Raw genomic sequence first — 21,363 nt, forward strand, 5'->3', positions numbered from 1 at the left:
CGTGTCATGTCAAGTTTGAATTTAACAGTTCAAATGAACCCTCCAGAGGCTGACTGGTGCTGCTGCACCTGGTTCCCAGCTCCCTACCTCTTGTAGGAACTGGGAAACTGACCAGCACAGCGGCCCTGGTCAGTTTCCTGGCTCCTGCAAGTGGCAGAGAGCTGGGAAACTCACAGCACTGCTGTACCTGGCTCCTGGCTCCCTGCCACTCTCTGCAGCTGAGAAACCGACCAGTGCAGCACCTGGCTCCCTGCTGCACCTGGCTCCCAGTTCCCACAAGCCAGGTGCAGCAGCACTGGTCAGTTTCCCACCTCCTCCAAGCTGTGGGGACCTGAGAACCAGGCAGCAGGTTGAGCGCTGACAGCAGTGGGAGTGCATCAGGGCCCGGGGAGGGCACAGACTGTGGAGCTAAGGAAACTGTGGGAGAGGTTCCCACAAAGCACTGCTGCAACAGTCCATGTTTGACCACTTGGTGGTGTAGCACTAACTCGACTTTGAGGGAAGTGAGGATACTCAAAACTGAATTTGTAAAACCCAGAGTTATAAAATCAAATTTAATAAAACTGAATTTATCTGGTAGTGTAGACATAGCTTGAGGGAGGTCGATGGGAGAAACTCCCATGAGAATGAGGAGTAGAGGGGTCAGCTGTTGACCCCGATAGTTCAGTTTTGCGCCTTCACACTAGGTGCGTGAAATCAAACCCTGGAAGATTGACCCTGACCAGTGTAGACGTACCCAGAATTGGAGAGAGGCTGGGCACTGACTGGCCATCATCAGGATACCAGTGGACAAATTTTGGCACGGCCTGCTGTCAAGAAGGGAAGGGTGCCAATCCAGGCTGGATTCCTATTAGTAGCGTTGGAATTTGGGATCACCAACCTGGGTGCAGACTTGGTCTTGAGAGCAGAGTGGCCAGTGGGAGAAATTGGGCTTGTATCCTATTCCATGCTCCAGTCCAGGTGTTATGTTTGGACCCAACAGAGAGGGGGAAAGGCAGACACAGAGAAAGCAGACAAACATAGCTGTCTGTTGTGGAGACATAATTGTCCTGTCAGCAAAACAAACCAATATGGAAGTGAGCCTTTGAGCTGCAGTATCCATGGCAATTGCTTTTCCCAGATCCTTCTTGAATGACTGTGCTGATACAGTTAGTCACTTTTTCTGGATCTGGCCATTGCATAATGCAGAGACAAACTGATCACACAGGGCATCACTTAATGCAGTGATCCTTAATGCAATTAGTACAAAGCTGTGACCGGCGGCGTGCATTATAAATGAATAAATAAAAAACCCAGATCCCCTCTGCCTGACTCTGTGCCAAGGACTCTGCTGCTGGTCCCACTCTGTGAAGGGGGACTCTGAACAAAGGCCACTGGGCATAGGGATCCATGGAAGATTTTAGCCAGGCAGGAACTGTAGTCCCAACCTACAGCCCATGTGACACACTGTGGATTGCACATGCAGCCCACTGTGAAAAATAGGTTCAGAACCACTTAATGTGTCTGAACTAATAATACTTTTGCCTACTTCCTTACAGCAGCAACAAACTGTGCTGCTAATTCTCCACTTCCCTGATGTCATGAGCTGATATTCTTCTATTATCGATGGGGTAAGAGAAAACTGTTCCTGCATCTTTGCAATAATTGCAGCATACTTGGGAGTTCCAGGCACAGATGGAGACAATAGGTCACCCAGCAGATCATATGTCTTCAAACCCATTCCCATCAGCAAGTTTGAATCTCTTTGTCCATCAGAAATAGAATTGCAAGCTCCAAATTGCTCAAAATGTTCCAGATGCCTCACCCATGGTCTGCAGCTTTCCCCAAGCACACTAAAAGCCCACAAATGTTCTTCTGGGGGACCTTCTGGTTATCTTCACAGCCAAAGGAAAAAAATTTTTTTTGTAACTGTGCACTATCTGGCTACATCTACGTTGCGGGATTTTTCCTCAAATGGTGTAAATTATTTCAAAATACCTTATTCTGAACTTGGTGCTGTTTTTCAGAATAAGGAGCTATTCTGAATGTTCTGTTACTCATTGTACAATGAAGGGTACCAGAATTGGAGTAGTGCACCTAAAATAGTGTTATTTTGGGTGCTGTGAGAAGTCACGGCATTGCTATTTCAGGATACCTTTGTGTCCTGAAATAGCACTCACCATGTAGATAGGGTGACCATATCTCCCCTTCCCACATATGGGACAGAAAAGCATGGGGGGAGGGGCAGCTCGTCCAAGCCCTGAGGTGCCAGGAAGGAGGCGGCAGCTGCCAGTGCTCCCTGGGAGCCCCGGGAAAGCAGCACTACCGGCAATCCCCTGGAGCCTGGGGAAGCAGCAGCCCCCGGCACTCCCCAGCCCTGAGAAAGTGGCAGCTGCCCACGCTTCCCCAAGGCTCAGGGAAGTGACTCTCACCAGCAGCTGCACCTTCGCAGTTCCTGGCGAAAAAGGGGGGGCCTGGTGATGGCCCAAATACAGGACAAATAGTCCCTTTTTAAAAATAAGATATGGGACTGTCCCACCCAATATGGGACAGATGGTCACTTTACAAGTAAACACGGATTCTGTGTCTGATTTCCCTCTGTCTGTCCCTGTCTACACAGCCGAATGCTTTCTTTGGCTGCACTTGGGCTCCCTCTGCTGGGCTGTGAACCCTCAGTGTAAGCTACAGGGACTGGGTTTGCCTTCTTGCACATGGTCAGGCAGGAAGGCTGCTTGCTTCCCCCTTCACTGTTTTGTTTGAATAGCTGTGGCAGTAATCACAGAGCTCTTATCCTTTATTCTATCTTTATTTCTCTGTTCCCCCACTCTCTAGCTAACTGGCTTACTCTGTCCCAGCAGCACTTTGTCACCTTCTTCCTCCAGGTGAATTCCCCACTCCTTTTTATTATTATTCTCTGCTTCCTTTTTTTCTCCCTTCTCTAGGCAAATAGTGGCAATGGACACTCAGGGGACGGAATGTCATTGCCTGTACGTTATAGCTGGACCCATCAGATAGGGCGGTAAGCACAGACACACAGAAGGCTGATACAATGCAGCTTTTAGCAGTGGAGGCTTTACTGTTCTGTCAGCAAAACCAAAACTAATATAAAAGTGAGGTTTGCACTGTGGAGGAGAAGTGTTCAAAGATTTGCTGGGGCAGGACATCACACTAGGGAACCTATTAACAGCAGAACCATACGTTAATTTGTTGCTCCTTAGTTTCGTGCTCTCTTCCTACCTGGCTCCTATATCTTTACTTCTAATCTCAGTGTGAAATATCTCAAATCCTCTCTCTCCTGCTCGGTCTATCCTTCAAGCTACTTTCACCCAAGGAGACCTTCCTGCCTTGTTGCTCTGCTCCCAGCCAAACATGACCTGCTAATGCTAAGGCCCTAAAAACTGTTTTTAACTGAGCCTGATTGGCTGCTTCTATGAGGCCTGTCTAAGTGGTCCTTGAGAACCTATCTTTACTGTTCGTTTCCTAGGTAGGGTGTAGTATGACCAGGGGGTCCTCCAATAGGGAACTGCAGAAATACCCTGTAACAGGCTTCCACTATCTCTATCAGTAATATTGGCCTTTATAAGTACCAGAGGGGTAGCCGTGTTAGTCTGCATCTTCAAAAACAACCAGAAATCCTGTGGCACCTTATAGACTAACAGATTTATTGGAATATAAGCTTTTGTGGGCAAAGCCCCACTTCGTCAGATGCATTAGCCTTTACAGAATCCATAATCAATGCATCCACTTTAGTTCTCTTATTTTTGTGCTTGGGCTTCTTGAACTCTCTGAGCTTGGAACATGTGCCCTCATGCTGAGTGACTGGAGCAGAAGTCATGCCTAATGGTTAGAACAGGAGTCAGTATCTAGGAATAAGAGCCCAGGATCAGAGCTGGAGTCAGAGGCCAGATGCCAGAGTAGTGAGTCAAAGCTAGACTCAGGAACTGGACCCAATTATCAGAACCAGGTTACTTGGGGTGAGGCAAGGCTGAATCCAAATCAGGAACAGGGCTGTTGCAGCCATGGATTAATTCTTTGAGCAGCTGCTGAACTGCTGCTGCTGTTGGGATTAAGGGCTGGTCAGCTGATAGTTCCAACCAGTCAGGCAGCATAGGCAATTAGGCTTACCGCAAGCCAGCTAAGATCTTTATATTGCCCAGAGACTGGCTATGTTGCAGGCCCTGCTTCAAGACAATCTTGAGGGAGGCAATAGTTGGAGAGACTATCGTGAGATATTAGATATTTTATCATGACACACTCTCATATTTAAGAGAAGCTGGTACCTTGTTCCCCTCACTCCTTGAGGAGAGGCATCTCCAGCGCAGCCCCTTAAAACTCCCTGTGGCTTCACATCTGTTGGAGCCCTGCTTCATTAACAACACTCTGAATCAGAATTCTAGCCCTATTCAGCAAAGTACTTTAAACTAAGCCCATAAAAGTGTTAAGTGCACACTTAAGTGCTCTGCTGAACTGAGATGGACTTAAGCAGATGCTAAAATGTACTGTTGAACAAAGCCTTGAGGCATGAAAGCATGCATTAGCCTCCACTTCCCATGGAAGTCTTACTGAATACATTGCATACATCACTTGATGTGCCACTTATGTACGATAGTGTTCTACTCCTATCTAGTGATCAGAGGCCCTCAAGAGCTTTTGAACATGACAAAACATTATATTCTTGGTAAGGATGGTTGCTGTTTTATTTTGTTTTTGCTGCTGCTTCAAGTATTGTGACACAAGGAAATACATTCTTTTGTATTTGCTAAGAACTACCTGGGTCAATTTTATTTCAAACTGAGTATTGCAATTTAGCTAGCCAAGATCTCTGTTCACAGTAAAGTGATAAGACTGAGATAATAGCTGATCACTTGGCACTGTAAAATATCAAAAGGAAAAAAAATCCATCATTTATACAGATGCTACTGCATCCCTGGTAGGTCATCTAGTGGAGATATAGAAAATAACAAAAATTTACTGGATGAATTATTCCTTGAAGCAGCATACATATCTTTCTCAAACAAGATTTTTGCTCAAATACCAGGTAAACGTGTACTTTGTCATTTTAAATACCTGATTCTTCAGTGTTCTTGACCCAGGTTCTTACCTCTAATCCATCACTGCCAGTTTCCTTTGATAGGAAACTAGATCGAGCAGCATTCTTCAAAGCCATTCTACACTAGAAAACTATTTTACTGCATTGAGACACCTCCACTACCTCAGACAGTGTGGAATCAGCAATGGAGACATGACGCAGGTGCTTTTAGGGCCATATAATCTTGCATTCTACAGAGCCTGCATCTTGGCCACACTACCACTTCTACTGTTGGTAACACTGACTGAAGAAAAATGCTTTGTGCCCATTGGAGCTACAGCCACAAGGGTGCCAAAACAGTTCTGCTTGTTAGGAAGTAATTGAAGAAGCATGTGACAAACTAGGACACACGTGTGTGCAAAACCGATCTATTTAAGGTAATTTTTTTCTCTTTTATGGCCTTAACATTTGATACAAATTTGGTTCCAACTAGAGGTGGACCTCAGAGGAAATTAGTGTGTTCTGGGTTTTTTTAATCCTTTCAACCATACCTAAGTTTAGGTCATAATTAATTAGTCTTGATTCACAGGCAGGTTTTTTTCCCTTTGAAAAGTATCCAGAAGAGTTCATTTTACATAAAGAGGATATCCACCACAGCAGGAAAGTAGCCTGGCTCTTTCAAATTACAGATGAATATGTAATCATGATACTGTCTTTATAATCATTATGGCTCCAAATCTTGCTATTGGAAATGTAGGGACAGATCCTGGAACTTATCCCTGGGGTCTCTAATGCTACGTCTACATGGTGCCGTAAGTGCGAAATAGGCTATTTCAGCATGTCACACTGTCTAATAGGCATCACATGCTGAAATAAAGCCCTATTTTGAAGCATCCCTATACGCCTCATGTGATGAGGCGTATAGGGATGCTGGAATAGCATGCCCATTATCTCAAAAACTGTTTTGAGACAACAGACGTGCTGCTTAGACGCGGGCAGCTATTTCTGGATACCACCATATCCTGAAATAGCACCTGCCATCTAGACGTAGGAAGTTCTGTTTGATTAAACAGGGAGATCAGTGCTTAGGCTTGCAGTCAAAGGGTTTTAACCATTTGGATATTCAAATTGGTTTTGTTTTAAGCCAGGTTTATTCTGAAGGATAAGAAGAAATTTTCTGAAAAGTGGAAGAAAATTGATACATTTGCTTGAGTTTCAAACTTGTATAACAAGACCCTGAGCTTTAGGACACATGAACACATCCTCCTGTCAGGAAGCTGGGCACGTCTGTCACTGCGGATCTGTTTCTTACACGCGTGAAATCATGTATCCAGGCAGAGGGCTTTCGGATGGGGCCCATTACTCCTTAAACAACTTTTCACAGTAGCGGATTCTGTTGGAGGAGTCCCTGCTCAATGCCCCGGTCTGATTCCCTTGTTTTTCACCTTTGACCCAGGCTTGTCCCTGTTTGATTTTTGTGGCTCCAAGGAAGTTAATTGATCTCCACTTTTTCATGACCCCTTGCCTTTGAAGGGGGAGGTTGTTATTTCACCAGTGGAATTAGTTCCCTTTGAGGGCTCCACCTACTTCATAGCATTTCAGATAGGCACAGTGTGCCTTTCAAAGTCCTTGGACCCTTTAAAATTGCAAACTGTTGTCACAATAGATGTAAGAATAGGCCCCACAGAATATAGGCTGCTTGTCTCTTAGGGCAGACAATAGGAGAGATCCAGGGTCAGGAAAAGACTTTTCTATAGTACCCACGATTTACGACAGGCTATGAGGGGTGGGAGAGAATGTGTCCTGTCCGCTACCAGGTTGAAGAATCTGCACAATGCAGGGAAGCCTATTTATTAAGCATTTTGTATTATTTTGAGCCATTTGCATCTTATGTTAAATAAAATTTGCCCTGAGAAGAACAAGGTGGAAATGAGTGCAGTTTGGGGGCTCATTTTGGACTGTCCCAGCTGGTGCATCTGCTCCTACCTCACAAGGCCACTAAATAATGTCTGATTTGAAGGTCTGACTTGCATAAATGTTTTGGTGTTGCCGTAGCTGATCATACTTCTCACATGGTTAAATCTCCTTGGAGACTCACATGCATTCTACACTGGGAAAAATGGGTGTCAGGCCAGGCTGTGGGTGGCCTGAGTGCATGGATTAATGATAAAGTTATGGCCAGGAGATGAGTAACATAATTGGGGTTGAGCTGGGTCAGGGGTCAGGGTCAGGCACTGACTTGCAGACAAAAGCCAAGTAGTGGGGTCGGGGTCAAGATGTCAGGAAGTCTGGGTTGGGCACTCAGTTGCAGACAGGGAGGAAAGTAATGGAGTCAGAGTCAAACTGAGTACAAGAGCTGTCTGCATCATTGTTCGAGACAATCCTTTGAAAGGGGCTTCCTGGTTCATTTCGCAGTATGAGCCAATCAGTAAGAGGCAGAGAATTGCCTTTTAATTTATTCGTCCAAAGCGATGGCTTTCAACCTTTTTTTATTTGTGAATCTGTAAAATATTTGAATGGAGGTGCAGCCCCTTTGGATCTCGTAGACGTCTGTGGACTCCCATTGGCCTGCAGACCACAGACTGAAAACCACTGTTTTAAGGATATGTTTGTGTTAATCTTCTTGTGACAAATAATGTAAACCTGTCTGTGTCAAACCTTTCTGCTAGGCCAGATATCAGCAGCTAATTAACATTAGGGTGGCATGGGAATTTCTGAGAAGCATAATTCTGATATAATTCAGTTCTGTCCACTAGGAAGCTTTTAGATGCTCTGACCATATATAATTTATTATTGTCAGTCATGTGGTAATAAAACTCACTTTGCATAATGGATGCGTGCAGTAGAAAAGTGCTTAAAGGGTTTTAGTAGAGCAGACAGACTTTTCATCTGTCTATATCAAAGAGAAATTTAAAAATTATGACTTTTAAGGCATCCTTATGTAAAACCCATTAAATAATGCTTTCAAATGTCCACGAAAATGTATTGAAAGAGTGCTCACATTATCCAAATGGTACTGCATAATTGCTCCTTTATTCCTTTACCCAACATCTTTGTACATTATTGTTTACATGTCATTAGTTTTTCTACCTAGCATTCATACCGAGTTCAGGGTTGGAATGCTTTACTGAGTTCCACCAGGAAAAGCCCTATAGTAAGAGTCAAACATTGCAGCCTGTTTGTGTTAGTGGGTACTTTGATCCTGCCAAACACTTAAGCACATGTTTAACTTAAATCATGAGAAGTCCAACTGGAATCAAAGGCCCTTTCTGCAGGTCCAGTTGATGGATAATGATCAAGAAACTACACTAAACCCTCAATTTTTATGGACCCTGATTTAGAAGACTTTGGAAACAACGAACAACTTGTTCCCAAAGTCCTCTGGAGTCCGCAAAATCACGCCCTCCCCCACCCCCGAAGTTAAAAGACATTGCTAGTGCAGCCTGGAGAAGCCGCCTCCTCCTCCACTGGAGCCACCATGCATATATGCCAGTGGCTCCTCCAAGCCATGGGGTGGCGCCTCTGGCCACATGCAGTGAGGCAGCTCCACTCACGTGGTGGGGTGCATCCAGCTGCACGGCAGGGTCCAGCAGCTCCTCCATTGGCAGGGGCTCCAATGCATAGCAGGGTGTTTTTAGTTTTTTTGGTGGGAGGGGGCAGGGCCTGGCGGGGAGCTTGGTAGGGGTGGGTGGGCAGTAAGCTCTCGCATATAACAGGCTTTAAGGAATGGCAGACAACCTTCCCCCCCATTAGTCCATTACAGCGAGAGTTTACTGTCCTGTCATCTGTACCATTCAATATATTGTAGATGTCAGAATATCATTTTATTGCTGTTATGAGCATTTTGTTCATTAGAAATGAAAAACAAATATGACTGTTTCTGAGCCAAGGTACTGCAGGTTGAACCTCTCTCACCCAGCACCCTGGGGACCTGACCAGTGCTGGACAAGAGAATTTGCCAGACCATAGGAGGTCAACATTGTCTAGAAGCATTACCAACCCTTCCACCACTTACTGGGCTCTTAGAAGACATTTAGGGGTAAATTACAGCTAAATAACAGCACAGAACGTTGAGACCCAGCTCTGGTGGCTGGAAACAAACTTTATGGGACCACAGGGAACTTGGCCACTTCCGTTATAAGCGGTGGTCCAGCTAACTAGAATCATGCTGGACTATGGATGTTGCCAGATGAGAGAATTCCGGACTGGAGAGGTTTGAGTGGTACTCAGAGTAAGTAAAGATGTCCTTTATATTTTCAAGTATCAGAGAGGTAGCCTTGTTAGTCTGTGTCTTCAAAAACAACAAGAAGTCCTGTGGCACCTTATAGACTAACAGATATTTTGAAGCATAAGCTTTCGTGGGCAAAGACTCGTTTCATTCAAGCATCTGATGAAGCGGGTTTTTGCCCACGAAAGCTTATGCTCCAAAACATCTGTTAGTCTATCAGGTGCCACAGGACTTCTTGTTGTTTTCTTATATTTTCAAAAGTTCTGGGCAGTCATTTGCATCTCATTGCTTTGGCACTAATCCTCTTCCACTGAAAGTCAGCCTCCCACATCCAGCTGACTTTGTGTGTGCAGGACTGGGCCCCACTTGTAGCCAGTGAGGGCAACAGCTGGAAACCACAAGCAACACTTCCTGCAAGGGCAGCGGGGCCGGGGTTGGGCAAGGAGAAGTAACCCACTTGGGTTGAGGTAAAAGCGCAGGAGCAGAGCCCTGCGGGGGTGAGACGGCAATGAGGGGCTGTAGCAGGGGGTCAGGGCTCCGGTGCAGCACACGCACGGTTGAAAGCAGCCAGGCGGAGGGCGCGGGGGGTTTGCTGTGTCTCCCTCTAAGCTGGGGCCAGGGTAGGGCTTTGCCCGGGACAGCGGGGGAGCTGGGTGTGGCAGCGGCGCGGGGCGCGAGGGGAAGGGCGCAGGGGACCAGTCTTGGCCCCGGGAAGAGGCCGCGATGCGGTTTCGCACCGCCTGTCTCGTGGCTCCCGCCCCCGCCGCGCCGCGCGCCCAGCTGCCTCCGCGCGCTCTGGAACCGGCTTCTAAAGTAAACAGCGCCCCGCCGCAGCCCCCGCCGACCCCGCAGCGCCCCCGGCCGGCCGAGGATGGAGGCGAGCGCCGAGGCTGCCCCGAGCAGCAGTAGCCGCGTGTACCAGCCCATCGCCCAGTGGTGGGTGCTGCCGCCCCGCTCCCTGGTGGGGAAGGAGCCTCCCTGGCCCCCTGCGTGGGGTAGTGTGCCAAAGGAGCCAGGCTGCCCCGCAGGGCTTTAGCCTGCCCCGGAGCCAGCGCGGCAGATGCCGGCCATTGCTCTGACACCCTCAGGGCCTGGGGCAGGAAGGGGCACCACATTGTCCACTGCTTTGCCACCCCCAGGCATGGCAGTGACGTACCATGTGCCAACTTGGTGCCCCCTCTGCTGAGCCATTTGTGATGAGACATGGCCATCCCTTGCACAACATATTAAGTCACAGGCCATCATGCTGGTGTGACACTGGCAGATTACAGGGTCAGCACGCCATGTGCCCCTTGGGTACCTACGGAGTAGGCACCATGTTACAAGGAGGGATGTTACATAATTTAACTTTTGCTCATTGTTATAGCTACATAAGATACAAATCTTAATTGTCATGGGGGTCATATGTGCACAAGTTGTGGAAACCGTTCCAGTAGGACATAAATTGTACAGTGCAGAACCATAGGTCTGATACCAGAAACTGCAGATATTTCTGACCACCCAGCTTAATATATACTAGCCTGTGTGGGAACAGAGCTCTGCCTCTGTCATCTGTTTTAAATGATGATGCATAGAAGGTGTAATGATGGCTGAGGAGGATAATCTTCTGGTTCTTAGTTGGCAACAAGCTTTTAAAATGCTTCAAGGGTGGCAACGGGACCGTGCAGCCAACACATGTTGGCAATGTAGAGTGTAGTAACAAATAGTGAGTCAGCCCTAATATTTGCTTGAGGTTATACTGTCTTGAGGCTTGTAGTATGATTGTGGCAAATGTGGGCTGTTGGTGTGAGTTCTTGTGTGATGGGATAAGATTATCAATGTCATAGTCATTTTTCATTGGTCTGTTCTTGTTCCCATGCATTCATCTGTTCTGTGTCATTCACTGGGAAGGGATGATGATGCAAAACAGCAGTGAGACACAGTACTAACTTGTCCTTCAATGTAATAGCTACTTGTAAATAAATTTAGAAAAAGTTACAGTCACCAATGGTCTGGGATATTCTCTCCTAGAAAAATTAGTTGCCTTTTTATTTTCCTTCTTCACCATTTTTTGGCATTTAGTACCTATTTCATAGGGCTGTTCTTTCATTTTTGGCAGGCCAGTATGTTAGTGTCTGATGCTATATGGAGAAGAGAACCTTCCTGCCTTGGCTGTCTTTCCAAGCTACATCACATCCACTATCTTTGAGTCTAGAATCTTCTTTTAATATCTTTGACAACTTTGTTTAAAACAACAACAGAGCACATTCAAGGATTTTAAATTGATTTAATCTATTGTTCTCAATTCTGTATATGCCCCCATTACAGTAATATGTGAAAATCTCACGATGTTTTAGTGTTTCTATTCTCACAATATAAGAACACGAGAACATAAGAACAGCCATACTGGGTCAGACCAAAGGTCCATCCAGCCCAGTATCCTGTCTGCCAACAGTGGCCAGTGCCAGGTGCCCCAGAGGAGGTGAACCGAAAACAATGATCAAGCGATTTGTCTCCTGCCATCTGTCTCCAGCCTTTGACTAAAGGCTAGGGGCACCATACTTTAGCCTTGGCTAATAGCCATTTATGGACCTAACCTCTAAAAATTTATCAAGCTCTGTTTTAAACTCTGTTAGAATGCTGGCCTTCAGAGCCTCCTCTGGCAAGGAGTTCCACAGGTTGACTGTGCACTGTGTGAAGAAAAATTTTCTTTTATTAGTTTTGAACCTATTACCCATTAATTTTATTTGGTGTCCTCTAGTTCTTATATTATGGGAACAAGTAAATAACTTTTCAATATTCACTTTCTCCACACCATTCATGATTTTATATACCTCTATCTTATCGCTCCTCAGTCTCCTCTTTTCTCGACTGAAAAGTCCCAGTCTCTCTAGCCTTTCCTCATATGGGACCCTTTCCAAACCCTTAATCATTTTAGTTGCCCTTTTCTGAACTTTTCCTAATGCCAGTATATCTTTTTTGAGGTGAGGAGACCACATCTGCACGCAGTACTCAAGATGTGGGCGTACCATAGTTTTATATAGGGGAAGTATGATATTCTTTGTCTTATTTTCTATCCCTTTTTTAATAATTCCTAACATCCTGTTTGCTTTACTGACTGCCACTGCACACTGTGTGGATGTTTTCAGAGAACTATCCACTATAATTCCAAGATCCCTTTCCTGATCTGTTGTATGTAAATTTGCCCCCATCATATTGTATGTATAATTGGGGTTATTTTTCCCAATGTGTGAAAAATACCTGTGATATAGAGAAAAACTATTATTTCCATTTTGCAGATGGGGAACTGAGGCACAGGAAAGCTAAGTGACTTGTCCAAGGTCACATAGGAAGTCTGTGGCAGAGCATGGTATTGACTACAGGTCACATGAGTCCTAGGCCAGCTCCTAACCAATCACTTCCATCCTTCCTCATCAATGAGTGTGTGGATCACCATCTTATATTCTTTCTGTAATAAGCTCCTAAAATGTATAGTTTTATTTTCTGTTTGGAATGGTGGCAATAGCAAAACATGAAATTTTGGTCCAAAAGTAGTCTAATACAGGCTTAATCTGGTACGCTCTCATCCAGAACACCCATAATCTGGCATAATTTTAGTTAGCTAGACAACCACTTATTATGGGTGTGGCCATGTTTCCTATGGTTCCATAAAGTTTGTTTACAGCCACTTGTCCTGGCCCTCAGTGTTCTGTGCTGTTATTTAACTGTAATGCACCCCTAAATGTTTTCTAAGAGTCCAGTAAGCAGTGGAAGTGTTGATAATGTGCTAGACAATGTTGAGCTCCTGGGCTCCAGCAAATTCTCTCATCCAGCACCGGTCCAGGCCTGAGGGTGCCGGACGAGAGAGATTCAACCCGTACTATGCATGAAAGCTGGTAAAATTGTTTAGACATGGCTGCAAAGGAAAGGATCGCACACCCTGGAAAAATGCAGGTCCACTTGGAACAGTTTCTTAGAGCTAGTCAGCAAAAACACTCTCCATAAGACCGGGTCGAAAGATGGAAGATAAATCCATCTCCCCCTTTTTTCTTGGACTTCTCTCTTTTCTGTTGTGTAGTACTTCTGAACTTCTTTTATATATTGGTACCTATAATATGTTTGATATGTTTTAAGAAAATAGTGAAAAAAGAAACAAAAACAGTGTAATACTATGTCAATAAATAGCTACGTGCAGAGGCAAAGCTATTGGAAGAAATCATCACTGAGGTTCAAAATTTGCATTCCCTTCACTTGAAAAAAATACTAAAATTCTAAAGAAGTTAATTTCTGTTGTAATGCAATGGACTCCCGTGATGTTACACCTGGAAAAAATGTGGAACAAGGAAGAATGAAAAATTCTTGTGTTTTCTAGTGGGTTCTTCGTCTAGGAAAAGAGGATTTCTGGCTACTGGAAGGCAACGTTTAGTGAGAATTCTTCACTGGACCCAGTATTATTTCCTCACCCCCATCCCAGAACCATCCCATTATCTCAGCATACCCTCTGCCTGTTCACTACCTTGATGCTTGGTTGCTCAACCAGTCCTTTTTCTGTGAAGCAATTCATTCACAACAGGTGATCAAACTGGAGGTGATGAGAAACTGGCAGAAAGCCAAAAGCAGCTATGTGCAGAGAGGTAAAGCCAAGCAGTACTAGATAGGGCCGACAACCTGAAGCTATAGGGTTGTTCGGCGTGTGGGTGCATAGGTTGCAAACAAGTGAGAGGTAGGCTTGGTGAGGTCTCTTTAAAAGGAAGAGGGAATTAAGTGGGGAAAAGAGAGGAAGCACAAATAAGAAAGTGAATTAAAACAGATCCAGTCCCTCACATCAGAATACTGAGAAGTAATTTATGTTCTTTTTCTGTTATATCAAATAATCTGCTTCAGCCACTCAGACTGTAGGAATTCTAACCCATTAGGATCAAATTTAAAGCAGAAAGATGAATGTTAGCTACCCCAAAATCACATCCCAATAAAAATAGTCAGTGCTATTTTTAAAATGCCTGATACTTCAAGGATATGATAGTGCCTATAAGTCTGTTTTCTAAAGCACTTTTAATATTAGTAAAGATAGTATGAGTAACTGGCATTCTGCTGTACCAACATTCATCTGATAAAATAATTAAATTGACAAATTATTTGGTATAACAGAAGTAATGCTGCTGTAATAGAACATTTTCATCTGATCCATGTGTCATGCTTTGCAAATAAATCTTCTCCCTGCCTCAACATTTATTTCCCACAAATGCATCAGTTTAAGCTACAGAAGATATTTCTAGACAGACTTAATTCCACTGGCATTATCTCATAATTAATGGGTATTTTTCTGGTGGTAATAACAACTTTGGCTAACAAGAAACTACATTCAAAATCATTCTCATCTTTCTCTCACAAGTAGTTTACTTTAAAAACAAAAAGCAGTCAAGTAGCACTTTAAAGACTAGCTAAATAATTTATTAGGTCAGCTTTTGTGGGACAGACCCACTTCTTCAGACCATAGCCATACCAGAACAGACTCAATATTTAAGGCACAGAGAACCAAAAACAAGTATTAATCTTAATCTAATTCTTGACCTTCCCGCCACCCCCCACTCTCTGATTGGTGCACCTTGATCATTTTTTTCTGATTTGTCCTCCTTCATTACTAGTTTTGGTTCTCTGTGCCTTAAATATTGAGTCTGTTCTGGTATGGCTATGGTCTGAAGAAGTGGGTCTGTCCCGCAAAAGCTCACCTAATAAATTATTTTGCTAGTCTTTGAAGTGCTACTTGACTGCTTTTTGTTTTGATAGTATATAGACTACCACCGCTCCCTCTCTGTAACTATTCAACATGTAGTTTACTTGTGACCACTTAGGTGAGTAAGGTGAGTGGGATTTGGCCCAAGGGTGAATAGTAAGGTCAGACTCCATTCTGCTGTCTTCTAAACTTGTGCTAAAATCAGTGGGATTTCACACATGTGAATGAGAGTAAAGTTTGCCTCTTTATAGTTTGATAAGGTCAAACTTTTGTAACCTCCAGTTGTACAGCATATTTTAAAAATAAATATAAAAACAATTAATATGTTACATTTGTTTGTGCAGCCTTTGTAATTCGCATTGTATATAGGGGGTTACGGTAGTTTTCCACTTTAGAGAATCTAATACTTTTTTCCATGTCAGTTTTAACTTTGTTATGATGCTCTTAAGGTATAGTATTAACAAAAACCTAGCATGATATCTGATAAATTTTTTTCTCTGTGCAGTATATTCGCACAACTTCTTGATACAAATGAACTGATAGATCTTTTAATGGGAATTCAAAGGAACCCAAGAGCAGTCTCTTATTCACGTATGTGATGATGCACCATTTGCTTTAGAATATGGATCCACTTAGAAGTAGTGGATGTGATTCTGAACTCTTATTGTTGTAGATTAGAAGTAACTCCCTGTAGTCAGCAGAGTTGTACCAGTGTAAAATTGGGATGATATCAGAATCTGGCCAATAACTTTTAACTTTCTAATCTTGATGTATATTAATATAAATTTTGTACCATTTTGTTTTGAAGGATAGCAGATAATTTCTATGTTTGTGAAGGATACAGCATACCTCGTTGTTTACTGTATGAAATGTATCTAGAGAACTGCACTCAGAATACTCAGAATCAAGTAAATCCAGCTACATTTGGAAAGGTAAAAAGCACTTTGCTTTATCATGTATTTATATGGGGTTTAAGCTAAGACCTTGTATAGGTTCATAAAGAGACACTTATACAAGGTTTTACTAAGCATTCATGTTGCAAACAAAGGGAGCTTAATTTAAAGACAAGTATAGGTAGTTATACAGTAAGATATCTTCAATATAGAAGACTGGTAGTGATTTTGTTTGAAAGCTGCTATCCTATCTCCTGATATAATATCCTATTCAGCTCCATAGGGAATTTTAGCTGCACTATATTATCTCTGAGGTCAGGTCTACATATGACGTTTTTCCTGCTATTGCAATATTGCAAAAAATGTGATTTTTTTAAAATGACATTTCTATAGTTGCAAAAGCTCAAGACAAAGTATAGATATAATTATGCTGGCAAAACAATCCTTTGCTAGGACAGCATATTTTGTCTGGCAAACTGGTATGAGTTACATTGTGTCTATATTAGGAAGGTGTGCCAGTATAGCTGTAAAAATAAAAAGGGGCCTACCAAATTTACAGCCCATTGTGGTTAGTTTTGTGGTAATAGGATTTTTAAAATTGTAAATGTAATTATTTCATTTATTTAAAGCTGAAATTTCAGTATTGTAATTGTAGTGGTCCTGATCCAAAAAACAGTTGTGAGGAGGAGGGGTCACAAGGTTGTTGTACAGTGGAGAGGAGGATGCAGACTTCACAGGAAAGACCAGTTTCTCATGCTGGGGTTCCTGACCCAAAATGGAGTTGCAGGGGGAGTAGAACACACACACACACACACACACACACACACACACACACACACACACACACACACACACACACACACACACACACACACACACACACACAAGGTCAGATTTAATGAAAGCAGAGCAAATTTCACACATTTTTCATGGCCGTGAATTGGGCAGGACTCTACCAATAAACCAAGGGTGAGGAGCCTTTGGCATCCTGGCTGGCTATGGTTCGTCAGGGCTAGCAGCTAGCAGGCTGCCCAATGGTTTGTTTACCTGAGCATCCTGCAAGTGTGGAATCTGCAGCTCTCAGTGGCCACATTTCGCTGTTCCTGGACAATGGAAGCTGCAGAAAGTGACGTCAATCCACATTTCCCTCAAGATGAGTAAAGAGCGTACTCAGCAAGTTGATGAACTTGATAAAAAAATTTAGTAAGTCAAATGCGATCCTGCATGCACTAGTTATGAGAGAAGGCTAACTAAGTCATTAGGACTACTTATGTGAGTAAGAACTACTTGAATGAATAAGGCTTGTGAGACCACATTGGCAACATATTGGAGGTGCACAGCAGCTCATTCAGCAATTATTGTTTAAACGTTACTGGGAGAACAGGTATCACAGCGGTTTGTGAGTGGGTGTGTAGCAATGGAAGGAATTGCGGGAGAACAAATCAGATAAATCTTTGTATGTTATTATGATGTGCCCATGTAACTCTTATCTTTTGTGGTCTTTAGCTTGTTCGCTTAGTTTTTCCAGATCTGGGGACCAGAAGGCTGGGTACAAGGGGAAGTGCCAGGTATTTATATATTTATTTATTTTAAAATGTTAATTACACCCATTTTGGGGAAAATAAAATCATAGAAAGAGCTGTTTCCTCAATTCTGTTCACTCACAGCTGAGGTTCTTGTTGAATGTCTGTAATAAATCACAAGAAGTGTTCTATTGTGAATGATGATGTTACTAGTAAACTAAAATAGGAATATTTCTTGACAGTTACCATATCCAAGCTGTTTCTTAGTGTATTCATTTGAAATAATTTTAGTTTTCAGCTCACTGCCCTAGCAAACACTTCAGAGGCAATTATGTTGGAGTTAGGCACAGTGATCCTTGTGATCAGGTAAACCAAATAACTCTTATTCTGACCAGCCTTGTGCAAGAAGCCCTAAAAGACAGGCAGTCTCTTCTGTCTCGTCACACTCATTGAGTGGCCCTTCACAATCGGGCTCTTAATGAAACAGATATAAACTGTTACTGGTTTCCTGGTGGATTCCCTTTCCCCCTTACTGAGCAGAGAGAGGACTGAGTCCCATAGACTTTTAATTGATTGATTCAATGGCCAAATTCGTACTCAACCTCTGAACGAAAAAGATATATTTAGGATATTCAGGTATGCCAATTACACGAGCATTAAGTGTACTATTATTATACTCTTCTAACAAATCTGCATCTGTCTGGCCCCAATCACTTCCAATTACTGTGGTGCTATTTTCACATTAGATTTTTGACTGATACACGTGACAGATGCCAGAGCAAACTAGGTCCTTTACACCAGCCTAGGAGCACACCTATTCGGGGTGACCATCTGTCCTGTATTGGCCAGGACAGCCCTGTATTTTGGGCACTGGGAAGGTATCCCGATTTATTTCTGAAAAGGGGCTAATTGCCCAATATTTGCTGGCTCCTGGCTCCCCGAGCCGTGGGCAGCCGGAGCCTGACCAGCACAGCTCCTGACAGGTTCCCAGCTCCCCGTGCTTGGGGACAGCTGGGAGGATCACTGGCATGGCTAGCCCAGACCCTGCTCCCTGTGGCTTGGGGAAGCTGGAGCTGGACCGGTGTGGCTGCTGCCTGGCTCACAGCTCCCAAGCTGCTGGGAGCTGGGAGCACACTGGCACTGCTGGCCCAGATACGGTTCCCCATGGCTCAGGGAAGCAGAAGCTGGACCAGTGAAGCTACTGCCTGGCTCCCGACTCCCCAAAGCCTGGGGAAGCCAGGAGCTGCTGCTGCTCCATGAAGCCAGGGAGCACCTCACCCCAGTAATGTGGCAGCCCCCACAGGGCAGCCCCCACCTGACTGGTAGGGTGATCATCTGTCCCGTTTTGGCCGGGACACTAGCTCATCCGCCTATCACGTATTTGGCCTGGGGAGATCTGGACACCCTACAGCTTGTCTGATACATCCCCTAACCTGGAATTAGGTGTGTCTTGTACACAAATTCCCTATGCTAGGTTTATGCCATGCTGTCAAACTGGGGAGATCAGATCATTTCTGGTGCATAATATTGAAAGAACTGGCACAGGGGATTACTAATAGTGCACCAAGGATTTTTAATTAATCTATCTATTTGTGGGTAGTACCGTGTGACTAGAAACTATTAAATATAGGTATGATCTTAGTTAAAGGAGAAAAATGTGATCTGGACAGTTTTAGTCTGACATCCTGAATATGCAAGAGTTTAAATAAATTTTAAGAGAAGAATAATTAAATTGATAGACGTGTATGGTAACAAGCCAGTGCAACTTGGATTTACTGAAGAAAGATCATGCCAAAGTAACTCATTTTCCTTCTCTGAGAAAATAACTGATTTTTCTCTTGTTGGTAAGGAAAATGCAGTAGGTCTAATATACTTGGACTTCAGTAATGCATTTGGGACAGTACCCCATGGAAAATTGTTAAAATAGGGAAGATACAGATCAGTACAAACACTGTAAGATGGATAAGGTATTGTCCAACTTGGGGAAGGCATTACATTGTGCTGAAAGTTGAATTATCAGACTGTAGGGAATTTACTCATGGATTTCCTCAAGGATTAGTCTGGGAACCAGTCATATCCAATACTTTTATTAAAGACCTTGGTACAAAATGCAAGAGTTTCCAATGAAATTTGCTGGTGATACTAAGTTGGGAGGCCATGACAATACAGGAGCAGATTGTAACAATGTACAGGAAAATCTGGATGATCGTGAAGATTCATATAAAAGAAATGAGAGGAAATTCAGTAGGAGCAAGTGCTAGATCATACACTTAAGGTCTAATATTAACTATTCCTGGTAGAGCTTCTGTCAGAATCAACAGGGGAGAGAGACTGGGTGTTTGGGTTGATCACAGTATGACAATGAGACCCAATGTCATGCAACAGTAAAACAGGCAAATGTGATCCTAGGATGCATTAGTTGAAACATTTCCAGTAGAGATAGGGAAGCATTAATGCCCTTGCACAAGATGCTGGTATGACCTATTATGGAATAGCAAATACAATTCTGGCCACTCATTTTCAAGAAAGATTAATTTAATCCACTCCCTGCTGCCAGCAACCTCTGCTGCTGTTGCTTTCTGGTCCAGCAACATCTGTGATCCTGCCGGAACACGGACGTTGTTGAACCAGAGTGTCCTGGACCAGAGTGGTTCAACCTGAACTAGGGTGATGGGGGAATGGCGGGCCTGTGTTATGAAAGTAAATTGCAAGAGCTCTGCTTGTTTAGCAGAAAAAAGGCTGAGGGAAAATATGGTTGTGCTCTGTAAATACATCTGGCGATTAAATATTAGAGAGGGTGAAAAGCACGTGGGCATGAGAACAAATGGGTATAAGCTGGCCACAAACAATTTGGTCCTGGAAATTAGAAGAAGATTTCTAACCATCAAAAGGCTGAGGTTCTAGGACAGCCTCCCAGTAGGAGTTGCGGGGGCAGACCACTTAATTAGTTTTAAGAAGTAGCTGGATAAATTTGTGAGTGCCTTGTGTGACAGGGTTATTTGTGATGGGTAGGGCAGGGTACTGAGGCTTGCTACAGAAGCTGTGGGGGCCAGTGTCAGCATGGCCAGCCCCACTCCACCCTGCCTGCCACTTCAGGGAACATGTGGTCTGGGCGTCATGGCTCTGCTCTGCCCCACTGGCTCCTGGCGTTTCCTAGGGGAGGAGAGGCTGGGGGCTTTGAGGAGGATGGAATGAGAGTGAGGGCAGAGCAGGGGCAGGAGGAGGCAGGAGCTTGGGGGACACGGCACAGTGGGCAGAGCTGGGGCAATAAGTGGTGGGGGTAGAGACCGGTGGCAGAGGAGGGAGAGTTGTCCCAGGCCCCACATTCCCTCAGGCCATCCCTGTCTGGGTACAACAGCTTTGGATCTCACTTCTGGTTTAAGTCCGGTGTTCCTAATGCTCATGTTACCAGCCAGCCACCAGCAGAGGTCAGGAAGGGAGTGTCCATTTCCTCTCTGTCCCCAGTATACTTTGTGAGGTTTGTTTTTTTAATCTCCTTCCACTGAAGCATCCTGAGATGGTGCATAAGGCAGGGAAGACCAGAGCCCTAATGTGTCACAGAGTATTTGCTCTCAGGTGCTTGGCTGGCTGCTCCTTGCTCATATGCCCTGGGTCTAACTGATCCCCATATTTAGGCCCAGGAAGGAATTTTCTCCAGGTCAAATTGAGTTAAATAACAAAGGCTTTTAAAAAAATGTAAAATTATTTTTTAAAAAGTTTATCAAAATTACATGCTTATTCTAATATTAGACAAAATAAGATGTAAGCCATATTAAAAGATATTGTTTCCCCCCTAGAACTGAGAGCAGCTAGAAGAATACATCTGTGAGTTCAGTGATAACTTGGTCTTGCAAACAGTATACTGTACTTGTCACTACATCTTATTTTGTATTTTTAGGTATCACTATGATGGAATACATATCAAGAAGAGCTCTCCCTTTTATGCACATTATTGCAGTCTTCTATCTGAAAAAAAATATCACAGGTTTGGTTTTAAA

At 43.8% G+C, this 21,363-nt stretch overlaps 1 protein-coding gene across 1 annotated transcript in view; it reads left to right on the top strand.

Annotated features, from left to right (window-relative positions):
- Nucleotides 1-10,107: 10,107 nt before the first annotated feature.
- The window catches only part of RFX8 (regulatory factor X8), a 60,107-nt gene continuing 48,851 nt past the window's right edge, over nt 10,108-21,363 (top strand). Inside the window, exons 1-4 of the mRNA XM_074991477.1 lie at nt 10,108-10,172; nt 15,758-15,881; nt 17,349-17,410; nt 21,264-21,350. Coding sequence (XP_074847578.1) covers nt 10,108-10,172; nt 15,758-15,881; nt 17,349-17,410; nt 21,264-21,350 — 338 coding nt within the window. The remainder of the gene's footprint in view (nt 10,173-15,757; nt 15,882-17,348; nt 17,411-21,263; nt 21,351-21,363) is intronic.

Source organism: Carettochelys insculpta, chromosome 1 (genome assembly GCF_033958435.1).
Source record: "Carettochelys insculpta isolate YL-2023 chromosome 1, ASM3395843v1, whole genome shotgun sequence".
Lineage (NCBI taxonomy): Eukaryota > Metazoa > Chordata > Testudines > Carettochelyidae > Carettochelys > Carettochelys insculpta.